This window comes from Hemiscyllium ocellatum, chromosome 2 (genome assembly GCF_020745735.1).
Source record: "Hemiscyllium ocellatum isolate sHemOce1 chromosome 2, sHemOce1.pat.X.cur, whole genome shotgun sequence".
NCBI lineage: Eukaryota > Metazoa > Chordata > Chondrichthyes > Orectolobiformes > Hemiscylliidae > Hemiscyllium > Hemiscyllium ocellatum.
Window position 1 is genome coordinate 138329433 of NC_083402.1, and position 13490 is coordinate 138342922.

Consider the following 13490-nt stretch of genomic DNA (forward strand, 5'->3'; position numbering starts at 1 on the left):
TCTGACCTGCAAGCCCATGGCAATAAAAAGGTTCTATTTGTAGATGGCTGATGCTACAGAGACTATGATGGAAATCATGCAGGATTCTTGGTTGTGCAACAGAAACAGTCTCAGTTTAAGACAATTGTCCGCAACCCTATTCAGCCCAATTAGCAGAGATTAAAGCCCCGACGGCAGCGTGAATTGATGGAAGGTGAGAAAGCAGATATCTATATGGATTCAGGCTATGCCCATGGAGTGTGCCACCTCTTCAGAGCCGTTTGGTAGCAAAGCAGCTTCAAGAAAAGCAATGGTGACCCCATACAGCATTGCCAACGGATTATGGCACTGACCACAGACAAAGAGGAGCAAAGGCGAGACCAGGGCAGCCTGTGGAGCATGGATGAAGGTTTGTGGGTTGTGCCTATCCCTCTGTTAACTGTTCTCATTCAGAGGTACATCATTGTGCAAGACGGGGGAAGTCATAAGGAAGATAAAAACGACAGGTTTTGGTCACCTTACCTATAAGCTTCATTGGATTACATCCTGTCACAATGGGGGGTATGGACTCAGAATAATGTTAGAAAGGGAATATTGACCTGTACAGGTCACATACCAGTAATCGAAGGATCGTTTAAACATTTGCTGATTGACTATGTGGACATGATAAAGATGGTGAGAGGGAAAAGATTTCTGTTGGTGGTGATTGATAGATTCAGTAGATGGGCAGAGACAACACCCTCTAAAGACTCAGTTCGCAGGTGGGATCTGCAGTGAAGCGGATATCTTAGGAGATGCAGACAATGAGGTTGTGGGAGGCAGCCTTTCTCCTGATGGTGTGGCTAGTGCTGAGTTGAAGACACCCATTGATGCCCCTTTTTCTGGTACCACACCTGTCTACCCATGTGTAGACTTGGGAGATCTGACCTGGCAGGACCAAGGCCTCTCAGCACCTAAAAGATCATCCTAAACAAGTCAGGAGTGTGCATCTCACTTCCCTCTCATGGCTACATGCCCACAATAACTACTGGGCATAAGTGGGCAAATTACATGGCTGTCTTGGCGGCAAGGGACTGCTGTGTGCTAAGGACAAACCAGTACGTCATGTTGTTTCTGTGCCCTATAATTCCTCTACGTATTTACAATGGCGAGAGCTTTACATCGGTCAATGTGATAGGCAATGCCCTAATGTGATTACACCTTGCAGAGGAAAACGCTGCAACGTAAACGACACGTGTTACCTCAACAGTACTAGCAATACGCCCTATTGCCCATATTGATGTGTATTGTACCAGATATCTCCCCAAAATGATCAAAGTGAACTCATCCGAAAATGTATTACAGTACTCCTTGGTCTACGTTCAAAGACAATCATATGTTATCAATAGAGGCCCTTGCCCTCTGTCACCATTTGGGCTTTGAGTGTTTCACACGGCATGGTGACATCCTGGTTGTTCACTCTGTGGGAAGATGCACCCAGACATGTCATACCCAGCGTAGTGCCTGTTGCAGGTGTCCCACCCCCAGATCGTGCATTGGATGCCCAGCTTATCCTGTGTGGCATGGAAGGAGGATTGAGGCCAACACTTCCCCTGGAATGAGGAGGCACCTGCACCCGCGTGATGCTACCAGGAAATTGTTACCTCCCCAAAGGCTCAGTTTGACACACCACTTCAACGGACCCTGCTTCACCATAGGAAAGATTATGTCCCTGACCCGGTGATCCGCATTGACAGTATGGGGCAGCAAAGAGGCATCTCTAATGAGTTCAAGGCCAGAAACGAGATTGCTGCGGGCTGGGAAGCACTTATCCCTGCCATTGGTGTTAGCAGGAATGCTGAATGGATTAATTATATTTACTATAACCAGGAGAGATTTATTAATTACACTGATGATGCCCCCTCAGCAGTTGAGAGTAGGTGGATGCAATCAGCTAAATGGCATTGCAAAATAGGCAGGCCTTGGACTAGCTGTTAACTGAGAAAGGCTGTATCTGTGTAATGTTTGGGGAACGTTGCTGTACCTTCATAGCTAATAATACTAGTCCGGAGGGGTCGTTTACTAAGGCGATGGACAAGCTGAGAAATCTGGGAAGACAGCTCAAGGCAAATGCAGGGTCTGGTCATCCGTTCTTTTGACCGGTAAGACAGTGTTTTGGGAGGATGGGGAGCTTGGTTTGGCAAGATTGGAATCATTGCTGCTATTATGTTACTGGTCCTTGCTATTGTGCTATGCTGTGCTTTACCTCTCATTAAGTCTTTTTTAGTATGCATTGCTGCAAAACAACTCATTGTGCCGGTCTGTTCTGAGCCATCTCCCATTAGAGAAGGTTCCAACGCTTCATCTGCTGTCCAATGAAGTGCAGAAGGCTTGTGGGGATACGGCTAACTATTTTTTCCCTGTCTCTTTTTGTCCTTAAATTTAGTTTGTGAAGGCTTCTTGGTCTTTTTTCCTGTCCTGACATTGAGGGATGGGTCTTTGGCCTGGTTATTCTAGGGATAAAGGAAGAATCCTTTGAGAATTGAACTTCTAAACTTTTTCCGCCCACTTTCGGGACTGCAACTACATGAATTGGTTTAAGAAGGTCTGGCTCATTGTGTTCTTTCTCTGAAACCCATAACCAATGGGTCTCAAAGTGGGTGGGAATATATGGTAAACATGGGTTATATAACTACAAAGTAAGGGTGAGTATATTGTACGAAATCTCCCCTACATGCTGGGATGTTGCATAAGTGTACGGTCTGGTTTGTGTGCTTGAGTCAGTCTTGCATGACTGCGGCCTATCAGGTGACAAAAGGTGAAGGAAGGTGACCATGATGGACTGCAGCAATCCAGAAGACAACTGTGGCAGAGGCTGATTGGTTAAGGGGATATAATGTAGGCTTAGTGCAATTGATTATACTAACGCAAATGGGGCATTGCTTTTAGAAAAACAATCAATAGAGTAGTCTCGCCACTTGTGGACAATCAGGGTGACTTCTCTGATGGTCAGAGCTTTTGTTCGCAAATAAAGGTTCCTCATCTTGAGGATTCCTCTGCGTTTCCTGGTCATTCTTAAAAGGCATGGTCAACCATGACAGGGGGAGGGGGAATAAAGGCCAGACAAGAGAGGGGAAGGAGGCAAGAAGATGGCAAGGCCAGTCAGGCAATTTCCTAATTAGGGAAGGGAGAAAGAAACATTTGTGGGCCAATTTTAAAAAGTTAGAAATCTCTCTACACTCCCAAATAATAATTGAGCTCCAAGACGCTGGAAAAAGGAGCTCATGGAGTTTAGTGGCAAGTGATAATTCAGCATTTTCTTACCCCATAGGATGCTGCATTATGAAGAGGAATCAAGCCTCCTTTATCTTGTGCGTTAACATCTGCACCATGCTCGAGAAGATAATCAGCAACTTCAAGGTTATTGTAGCCAGCTGTGAAATAAAAACAGAATAATTAAAAATGGTACATATTTTATCAGCCAATTATGGGATAGTCCGTGTGCTACATTTTACAGAATTAGATATTTTAGGAACTTCCTGATCAGAAGAACACCTATGGACAATATATTAATACAACATAAGATGCAAAATCATGAACTGTCTATTCTTGCATGGTGGTTTGGGGCTGTGAAAATGAGAGGTGGCCACAGTAGTTGAATTGTGATTTAGCGTCAGGTGATTGCCACATAAGACTCTTTCAACATCACCAGAAGCTCCACTTCAAATCATTGAAAAGGAATGATTTGTTTAATCATCTGTTGTCAATACATATTTGATAAAGAAATTGATTTGAATTTATCGTGTCTTTCACGTATACTCATGACTGCATCGCCAAATACCAGATTAATGGCATTTACAAGTTTGCTGATGTCAGGTGAATCTCAAATGGCGACGAAACAGACTACAGACGGGAGGAGGAAGATCTAGGAAAATGGCGCACTGAGAACAACCTAGCTCTCAATGTCAGCAAAACCAAGAAACTTATTGACTTTCAGTGGGATGTTACTCATGCCTCCTTACACGTTAACAGCACACTGGTGGAACGAGTGGAGTGTGTCAAGCTCTGGGAGTGGTCATCCACAACAAGCTTTCTTGGACTCTTCATGTGGATGCACTGGTTACAAAGGCCCAACAATGTCTCTTCTTCCTCAGGCAGCTGAGGAAATTTGGCATGACGGCGAATACCCTTCCCAACTTTTATAGGTGTGCCATCGAGAGCATTCTGTCTGGATGTATCACTACCTGGTATGGCAACAGTACCATTCAATATCAGAGACTGTTACAGAGAGTGGTGAACTTGGCCTGAACAATCACTAAGGCCAATCTATAGAATCCATCTACCAGGCCCGCTGTCAAAGAAAGGCCGCCAGCATTCTTAAAGACCCATCCCACTCTGGCAATGTTTTTCTACAGCCTCTACCATCGGGGAGAAGGTACAGAAGCCTGAACACACGCACCAGCCGGTTTTGAAACAGTTTCTACCCTACTGTAGTTAGAATACTGAATGGACTCTCAAACTCTTAGCATTTGCCTGTACTTGTGTTTTTGTTTTTGCCGCTGTTACTTATTATTTACCTATCTATGCTACTTAACTGTGTGTTCTGCTGGTGTTGCTCGCAAGACAAAGCCTTTTACTGTGCCTCGGCATGTGTGACAATAAATTCAATTCAATTTTGTTATTTCTTGGCATTAGTGTTCCCCAAGAGACTTGTTAAGCAATCAAGTGTAACCAGTATAGTAATAGGAAACATCAATGCTCAAGCAATAACATCCCACAAACACCAATGAAGTAACAATTTCCTAACTCATTGCTGAATAACATCATGGGATACTTTACGTTCACCTGAGGGGGAAAGAGATACGGCTCAGTCATGTTTTTCATCTGAAAGATATCACTTCCAGCAGTCACTCAGTTCAGCACTGGAGTGTCAGTATTGATTATGCACTCAAATTTCTGTAGTGGAACTTGATTTTATGATCTTTATGACACAGAAGCATGAGTGCTACCACTGAATCATGGCACTTTAAGTTTAACCAGGTTTGCTTTCCACTGAAGGATAGGTAAAAACAAGGACTGCAGATGCTGGAAACTAGATTCTAGATTAGTGTGGTGCTGGAAAAGCACAGCAGTTCAGGCAGCATCCGAGGAGCAAGAAAATCGATGTTTTGGGCAAAAGCCCTTCATCAGGAATAGAGGCAGAGTGCCTGCAGGGTGGGGAGAAAGTAGTATAGAGTACAATAGGTGAATGGGGGTAGGGATGGAGGTGATAGGTCAGGGAGGAGGGTGGAGTGTTTAGGTGGAAAGGAAGATGGGCGGAAAGGAAGTTAGGCAGGTAGGACAAGTCATGGGGACAGTGCTGAGCTGGAAGTTTGGAGCTGGGGTGAGGTGGTGGAAGGTGAAATGAGGAAACTGGTGAAGCCCTCATTGATGCCCTTCAACCCCAACCCCAACCCCACTTCAACCCAGGGCATCACTGTGGACTTCACCAGTTTCCTCATTTCCCCTTCCCCCAGCTCCAAACTTCCAGCTCAGCACTGTCCCCATGACTTGTCCTACCTGCCTATCTTCCTTTCCACCTATCCACTCCACCCTCCTCCCTGACATATCACCTCCATCCTCACCCCTATTCACCAATTGTACTCTATGCTACTTTAGCCCCACCCCCACCTTCCTCTCATTATCTCTCCACCCTGCCTCTATTCCTGAAGGGCTTTTGCCCGAAATGTCAATTTTCCTGCTCCTCGGATGCTGCCTGAACTGCTGTGCTTTTCCAGCACCACTCTAATCTAGAACCCCTTTCCACTGAAGGCTTCAATTTTGATTTAGTTTTATGGCAATCTGAGATTGCTTCAACTAAACCACCTGAAATAGATTAGACAAATGGTAAGACTTTTAATTCATATAATGTACAAATTAAATACAACTCATATAGTGTTTTGCACAAACTGAAATACTTCAGCAGTTTAATCTGTAGTACCCAATATCAACCTTTGGAAATTAAAATCAAATCACAGAATTAACTAACCCAACAACTATTTGGGTAGATCATAAATCCAATACAGCGCAGAGGTTAGAGTCCAAAAAGTGAACCTGTTTTAGAGCTGGACTACAGTAGAGCTGAAGTTCTCAGTTATTCTGAATCATCTCCATACTGTAACTATTTATATGAATTTAGGTTGTTAGTTTGCTTTTTAGAGTCATAGAGATATACAGCACGGAAACAGACTCTTCAGTCCAAATCGTCCATGCCAACGAAATATCTTAAATAAATCTGGTCCCATTTGCCAGCATTTAGCCCATATCCTTCTTTAAGTGGCTCACTTTTATCCCCTTTAGATTGTGGAGTACCTTTTTTATTCTGTTGGTTATTGGCTTTCCATATCAACAGGCATTACACGTAATTGTGGTTCCTTTTTAAACCTGATTGATTTAAGGTTGAATTGAACCCTCTGGCCTCTAGAGGAGACACAGCCAAATAAATGCAAAGCCACGAGTCAAGGTTGAGAGTACTTGCATTCTCTGGGAATATTTCAAGTTTTTAAGCTTAGCCACATTCTCAAAGCCATGTTGGACTGCACCTGTACTGCACGTGGTTGATGCAGACAATACAGGTTGTGAGCATGTTTACTTCTGGCCATAAAGGGAGAAAAACTGATTGCCACGGGATGTTCGGGAGGTCAGTGGAGGTTGCAGCTAAATTTGGGAGCCATGAGATCCCTATGCCAAAAACAAATATGCGCTCTGTTTATTTGCATTTGCACAGATTTCTACTGTATTTACTTTCAGTGCTTGATCCTCTATAACACACCCTGAAAGACACATTCTTAGACATAACAGGACACTGATGCCAGAAGAGCAGGTCCGCTCTTAAGATCGCAGGTGATTTCTAAAAAATATGTTAGATTGTTCTCTATGAAGCAAGCTTGGAATTTTGCTATTTTCAGAGGGAATCTGGTCAATTAGAAGATTCCTCCCCTGTCAGTCAGTGTTAGCTTCAATGCAAAGTACCAAGTCTCTATAACCAGGTCTTGCTGCACTTTCCCTTCTACTTTTTTCCAGTCACCAGGCTTAGATTACAATTCTACAATATTCCATAACTGTGGCATAAGTTTGATGACATAGAATTGTACAGATCAAAACTGAGGCTATTTGGCGCATCATGCTTGTGTCAGTTTTTTTTTAGGAAAGTTGTCCAATTAATCCCACTCACTTGCTCTTTTGCAATAGATCGGAATCGTTCCCTCTTAAATATTTAGATATTTCTTTTGAAGTCTACTATTGCATCTGCTTTGATTGAACTTTCGTGAACATATTCTAAATCAACCTGCTGCATAAAAAATGTTTCATGGCAGGTTTTTTTTATTTTCCTCAGATGATCATCCCTGAATAGTAAACGACTGATCAACTTCAAAGAGCATCAAAATTGATTTAGTTCCGATAAATGAAGTGGGAGAAATAACTGCAGTGAACTTTGGAGAACAATCGGAAAATGGGAAGAGTAAACCAGACTACGATAACAGTTAAAAATTCTGCTGGATTGGAACAGTGCAAATTTCAGTGAGAAGAGGAGGAAATTTAGATACAATTAACTGGACAGAAGATTAATAAAAACACTGATCGATAACAGAACAAAATCTGGGCCAAGCTTTACCTGCAAGATGAAGTGGTGTTGAGTTCCTTCCTTGAGTATCTCTGCAATTTATGTTCTCTGGGGTACACAGTTTCTGAACTCTGGCTAGGCAGCCTTTCTTAGCAGCATCAAGCAGAGCAGCATCGCCTCGAAGTAAATCCTGAATATCTGTGTCGCCTTCTTTCACAAGATCCAGAGGTGTGTTCCCATCTCTATTCTTCTTTGTTGGATCAGCTCCATGCTAAATAAAATTAAGGCAATCTCAATAATATACTTTGCTCAGCTTCTTTTTAAAAATGGATGTATTCTTAATGAATTTTGATGACACTTAGAAACAGTAGATTGTTCAACCTTCAAATCCATTCCAAGATTCAATTAGATTGTGACTGATGTATATTTTAATTTCATTTACTCTCCTTGATTCATCCAGGTGATATAAAACTCAAAGTTTCAAAATTGAAATTGATAGCGTTAAACCAACCTCAACAGATTTCAAGGGGAGTTATTCACTACTGTGTGAAGCAGCACTTTCCGAAATTACCCCAGAAGACTAGCTCCAATAACATTTGCACATAAGAGTGCTTCGCTATAAGCTATGCCAACAAGCATGCATCTAGTCATGCCTCCTCAACATTCAATGGGCATTAATGTCATAGCGTCCCCAATCACCATCAGCTTGGGGGTTACTTTTGACTAAAAAATGAATTAGACCACCCACATAAACACAATGACTATATCTTGTAACCAGAGACTGGGAATTCTGAGGTGATTTCACAGAGCATGCTCACCACCTATATTACACAAGGCTGCAGTGTGATGGAATATTCTCCACTTGATTGGGTGCGCATGGCCTAGTCAACACACAAACTCTACACCATTCAGGAGATCAGCAATGCTTTGGCAGCACACTCCAAACTAGCAGACTCCTCCACTTAGAAGGTCAAGGGCAGCAAACACAGGAGGACACCACCTACAAGTTCTTCTTTAAGTCACACCACCATCCTGACTTGGAACTATATTGCTGTTCTTTTTACTGTTGTTGGATCAAAAACCTGAAACTCCTTTCCTAACAGTACTGGGAGAGCATTTGCACCACCCTGCAGTGGTTCAAAAACTGCCCATAATTTCAAGGGTAATTAGGAATGAGAAATAAATGCTGGCCTAGCCAGCGACATCCACACCTATGAAAAACGGTAACAAAATCTTTTGAGGTTATGCTCAATGTCCTGATTTCCCCACAAGAAAAGATTACTCTTATCCATCCTCTCAACGCCTTGGATAACCTCAGGTACCTCAGATAGAAACCTGAATAATAAAGACATATATAAAGACATCATCTTAATGAATTTTGATAACACTTAAGGAACAGCACCTTGTTCAGCTGTTCAACCCTCAAGTCCATTCCAAGATTCCAATTGATTACAACTGATGCATATTCTTGACATAAAACTCAAATTTTACACGTGAATAAGAGAATCAACTACAAAATGGGTCTACATAGTTTAATTCTTCTAACCTTGGTATCATTCTAGTGAATATTCAATGCACCACTTCCAAGACTAATACTCTGGTAAAGGCTTAGTGTCTAGAACTGAATGCAATAACCTAGATGAAATCTAACCAGAACCTTCAACAGCTGTACATTTTCTTTTTAAGCTCTGCATTCAACCCTCTTACAATAATCAGTGCAGTAAACAAAACACAGCCAACCAAATCCTAAAGTCTGATAAAGCACATTAAAATTTCATTATCAAATTTCAAATACTGACAACGTAAAGCTCAATTTTAATTTAAAATCCATTCTTTGCATTCAGCATATATGGTCATGTGATTTGTAGGAATCCTTCCACAGGAGCTCCCTTTATTATTTTAACCCTAAATTCAAAACTTCAGTGATTAAAAAACCTATATTAAATTCTTGACATGGATAAACAGAATAACTATGATTGCAAAATAAAACAGTTCTGAAGAATTGCTGCTGGACTCAATGTTAATTCGGTTTTCTCTTTACAGACGCTGCCAAATCGGAGTTTCTCCATCAATTTCTGTTTTCTGCTCTGTTTCAAGTTATGATCATAATTAGATTGAGGAGTGTAGGATTTCGTTAAAGAGCGTCAAATACCTTCATGTGCTTCTGATAAAAATGATCAAACCTTTACAAAATCTTCCAGACTGAAAACTACATACCTTTAACAGCAGTTTACAAATCTCATATTTGCCTTTAGCTGCTGCTTCATGCAAAGGTGTGAACTTCCATAGGTCAGCAACATTCACTGATGCACCATGCCTCACCAGCAGTTCTGCAACTTCATAATGTCCATACGAACAAGCATTGTGCAAGGGCACTAAACCCCTGGAGGATGAAAAAGTTCAAACTTAAACAACACTACAATTGTACAAATGAAACTCAATTAAAAGCTGAATATTGGAAATTTCTATCAAGGCTTTGTTGAACTCAAGAATAACTCAACTGACGAGATTCCTCTATTTAACAAGGACTACTATTTAGTATTAGAGCTAAATTGTAATCGTAAGTTAACAGCTATGAACCACCAACATATGGCTCTACTAGTTAAAACTCTAACCCCCTTTTAAAACACCCACACATACACAAGCAGAGACAAACAAAATAATGTTGGCATAAAAGCAAAATACTGCAGACTCTGGAAATGTGACAGTTCAGAAGAGTCATAGAGGACTTGCAACAGTCACTTTGTTTCTCTTTGTCCTTCCAGATTCTCAGCATTTTGCTGAAAATACAGGCAGTTTACATATTAATTGTTCCGTTTCGCAATATCTTACAGCCAATAGCAGGAGACAGTAACCGACTGTTTCCAGGCTTGGATTACTTTGCTACAGAGAGATATGGAGACAGATCCCACATCTCGAGTTGGGCATCTCCAGTTTCTGCCACAATCATCTGCTGATGAACCAATCAGATTGTTGTCATCAGGCTGATGAACTATGGAATCGATAACTGCACAAGTCAATCAGCTACCTATTACTGGCCAAATCTCACTTCACACACCCTCTGCTGCCATGTCATCTTCTCTCAGCTCCCCACCCTCAACTGCTTAAAGCAGCAATGTAAACACAGCTCACAATAAGTTCCAGTAACCTGTGTTTAGGAGTACAGCAACTCGTTCCACAGCCCTTAGTTTTTTTTAAAAAAAACAAATTTCCCCATTTTAGACAATAGTCAAAACTGCAGAAAAATGAAGTGATGTGGCCTTTATGCAACAAAATAATAGAAAACACTTCGCTGCCATCTTCCCTTTCCTCACCGTTAAAGCATGATTACTTCCTAGTACACTGGTTGCATTAAGAACCTACTTAAGTGGGCATGAAACAAATGAGACACCTTTCAGACAATGATCATGGGGAGCATTAGACGGACTACATCCTTATGATAGATATTTCTGAAGGGATGTAAAAAGGATCACTCTGATTTTCTCTTTCCCTATCCACAAATGTTGAAGTCAAGGGCATTACATTTGCCAACATCTAGACTCAAACTAGTTTAACTTAGTCATTGAAGGAGGTAAGGAATTTCAATTCTGACTGTACAGTTCACCTGAAACTTTTTGGGAAAAGCTGGTTTCAGGTTAGTTTATTTAGCTTACTTCATAAACTCTATCCAAGGGATCATGAAAATGGTTTAGTTCTGTGTGACTCAGTACTTGTGCCAGTTCATTCATTGTGAATTAAATTATGTGCAGCTTAAAACTTATTGAGCCCTTTGATCTTATTTCAGCAATGCATATGTCTCTATCTCTCAATTAAAAAGATTACCTCCAGCTGTTCAATTATTTGGCAATATGAAACTCCAACTTGAGCCCAGCTTCAATTGAGTTCCCACAAATGGTATATTTCCCCCCATTATACACATTCATTTTACTTCGACAAGAGTCAAAGCTACTTTTAAAAGCAGTCACCTTCTGTGCAGTGATTTTTCCTAGGGTGATGTTTAAAGAGTTTGCAACAAATCTCGAATTTTTACCCAAAAACTAAGAAAGTCCATTTAATTTCAAACATACACAATTAACATACCTTGGTACATTTCAATGGGGCACTTATTACAAGACATGATCTATATAAGACTGACATTAATTGATAATTCAACTACAATAATAACAAAGGCAGCCAGGGCTGTCAGCAACTGCAGCCGGGTGTGCAGTGGCAGCAGGAAGCATCAGCAAGCAGACATTAGTTAGCAGAAGAGGCTGGAGGCATGTCAGCAGCAGGAAGCATCTGCAAACAGCTGGAGGGGGGAAGGGGGATAATGTTCAGTGGGGTGGGGTTGAGAGGAGCAGGCGGCAGAAAGCAGGAGCTAGGAATGGCAACAGGTGGTGGGGTAGTGGCAACCAATAACTGTGGCAGGGTAAGTAAAAAGGTAATGTCAGGAGAAACAAATCAAATCCCAATCTGTACAGCCACATACCCTTTGTCTTTGGCATGTACATCAGCTCCATGATGAAGGAGATACTCCACAACAGCCACCCGATTGTAACCTGCTGCAAAATGTAATGGAGTGGAGTGCCGTCCTTCGAGATCCCTGCAGTTCACATTCTGGGTTGTGCACAATTGCTTTAAAATAAAATTACAGCTTTATCAGTAAACATGATTTGATTTTTGATTAATTACTTGTTTAAAAAAATCCCATCATGTGAAACTATTTTGACTTTAATGAGTAGCTTTACTTTCACTAAACTGGACAGAACAAAGTGAAAGCTACTCACTAAATTCCAGTGTTTCAATCAATTGAAGGATCATGCTGTTGCTTGCTTTTTCACACACTCCAGTTATAAATCCCAACCAAAAATAATCAAGATAACATTGAGAAAGAGACCTGCTTTTTGTGTTAATATTTGATGCTTCAATTGTAATGAGAAGAGAATGGCTTGTAAAGCAACTGAGCAAATTAGCTGGGCATCATTGCAAAGAGAACATTATTTTGATCAACCTAAAATTCAGGTTCTCAAACTACTGGCTTGATGCAAGGTCTTAATGTACAAGGATTCAGGGTCGCAAATATAACACTCTTAAAACCTGATTAAATATCGATATTCACACTGAGAATTCTCACAAGAAATCTCTGTGAGAATAAGAATTGCATGTTAGGTATATGGAAAAAATGATCAAGATCAACCAAACGCATTTGTCCATTCCTTGGACATTCAGTTTGTCTATGAAGTGTTACATTCTCATTCAACAACTTGCATTAATACAGCATCTCTAACAAAGTAAAATGTTTGAAGATGCTTCACAGGACAGTAATTAAACAAAAAGCTAACAGTCAAATGAGGAAACATGAAATCTTAATCAGAGACAGATTTTAAGATCAAGAAAAAGAAGAAAAAAAGAAAGAGAGAAGTTTCCTAAGGTGCTGAAGACAAACGATGGGAAGAAAAAATTCATATATACACAAGAGAACTGAATTAGAATTTTCCTGGAAGCATTTTAACTCATATACAATCCATTTTGAAATTTTGTCAGATTTAGGATTTGGCTCTGTATCTAAGAAATAGGAGCACAAACATTCTTACTCATTCGCTGCCCACCCGTCCATCTCCCACTCTCACTCGCTCGCCCATCCACCTCCTGCTCACTTGTTCACTCTACCACCCCATCTACTCTGACTACTTCACTCTCACTTTTCCAATCACTAAATCCCTTAAGCCTTTTAAAAACTTGCCTGAATATGGCAACTGGTTTTGAAAATGGGCCAGTATGCTGCAGAATAGGTATTTATGGGATTGGCCAGGAGAAGACGTCTCAGCAAGGACAGAAAAGGGTAACATTCTAATAACCTTCAAGCTCAGCTGCAATCATCCCATCATCGCCATTGATGTAAGATCTGTTCCCTTATTTCACGACTCTCCTATTCCACTTTTATCCA

General features: G+C 41.0%; 1 protein-coding gene across 2 annotated transcripts in view; it reads right to left on the reverse strand.

Moving 5' to 3' along the window:
* Positions 1-13490, reverse strand: part of tnksa (tankyrase, TRF1-interacting ankyrin-related ADP-ribose polymerase a) — a 157149-nt gene that overhangs the window by 26544 nt on the left and 117115 nt on the right. For both annotated transcript variants that reach the window (XM_060840510.1, XM_060840501.1), the window contains 4 exons: positions 12033-12178; positions 9779-9944; positions 7613-7832; positions 3283-3392 (listed from right to left, as the gene is read on the reverse strand). In XM_060840510.1, the coding sequence (XP_060696493.1) occupies positions 3283-3392; positions 7613-7832; positions 9779-9944; positions 12033-12178 (642 nt within the window). The remainder of the gene's footprint in view (positions 1-3282; positions 3393-7612; positions 7833-9778; positions 9945-12032; positions 12179-13490) is intronic.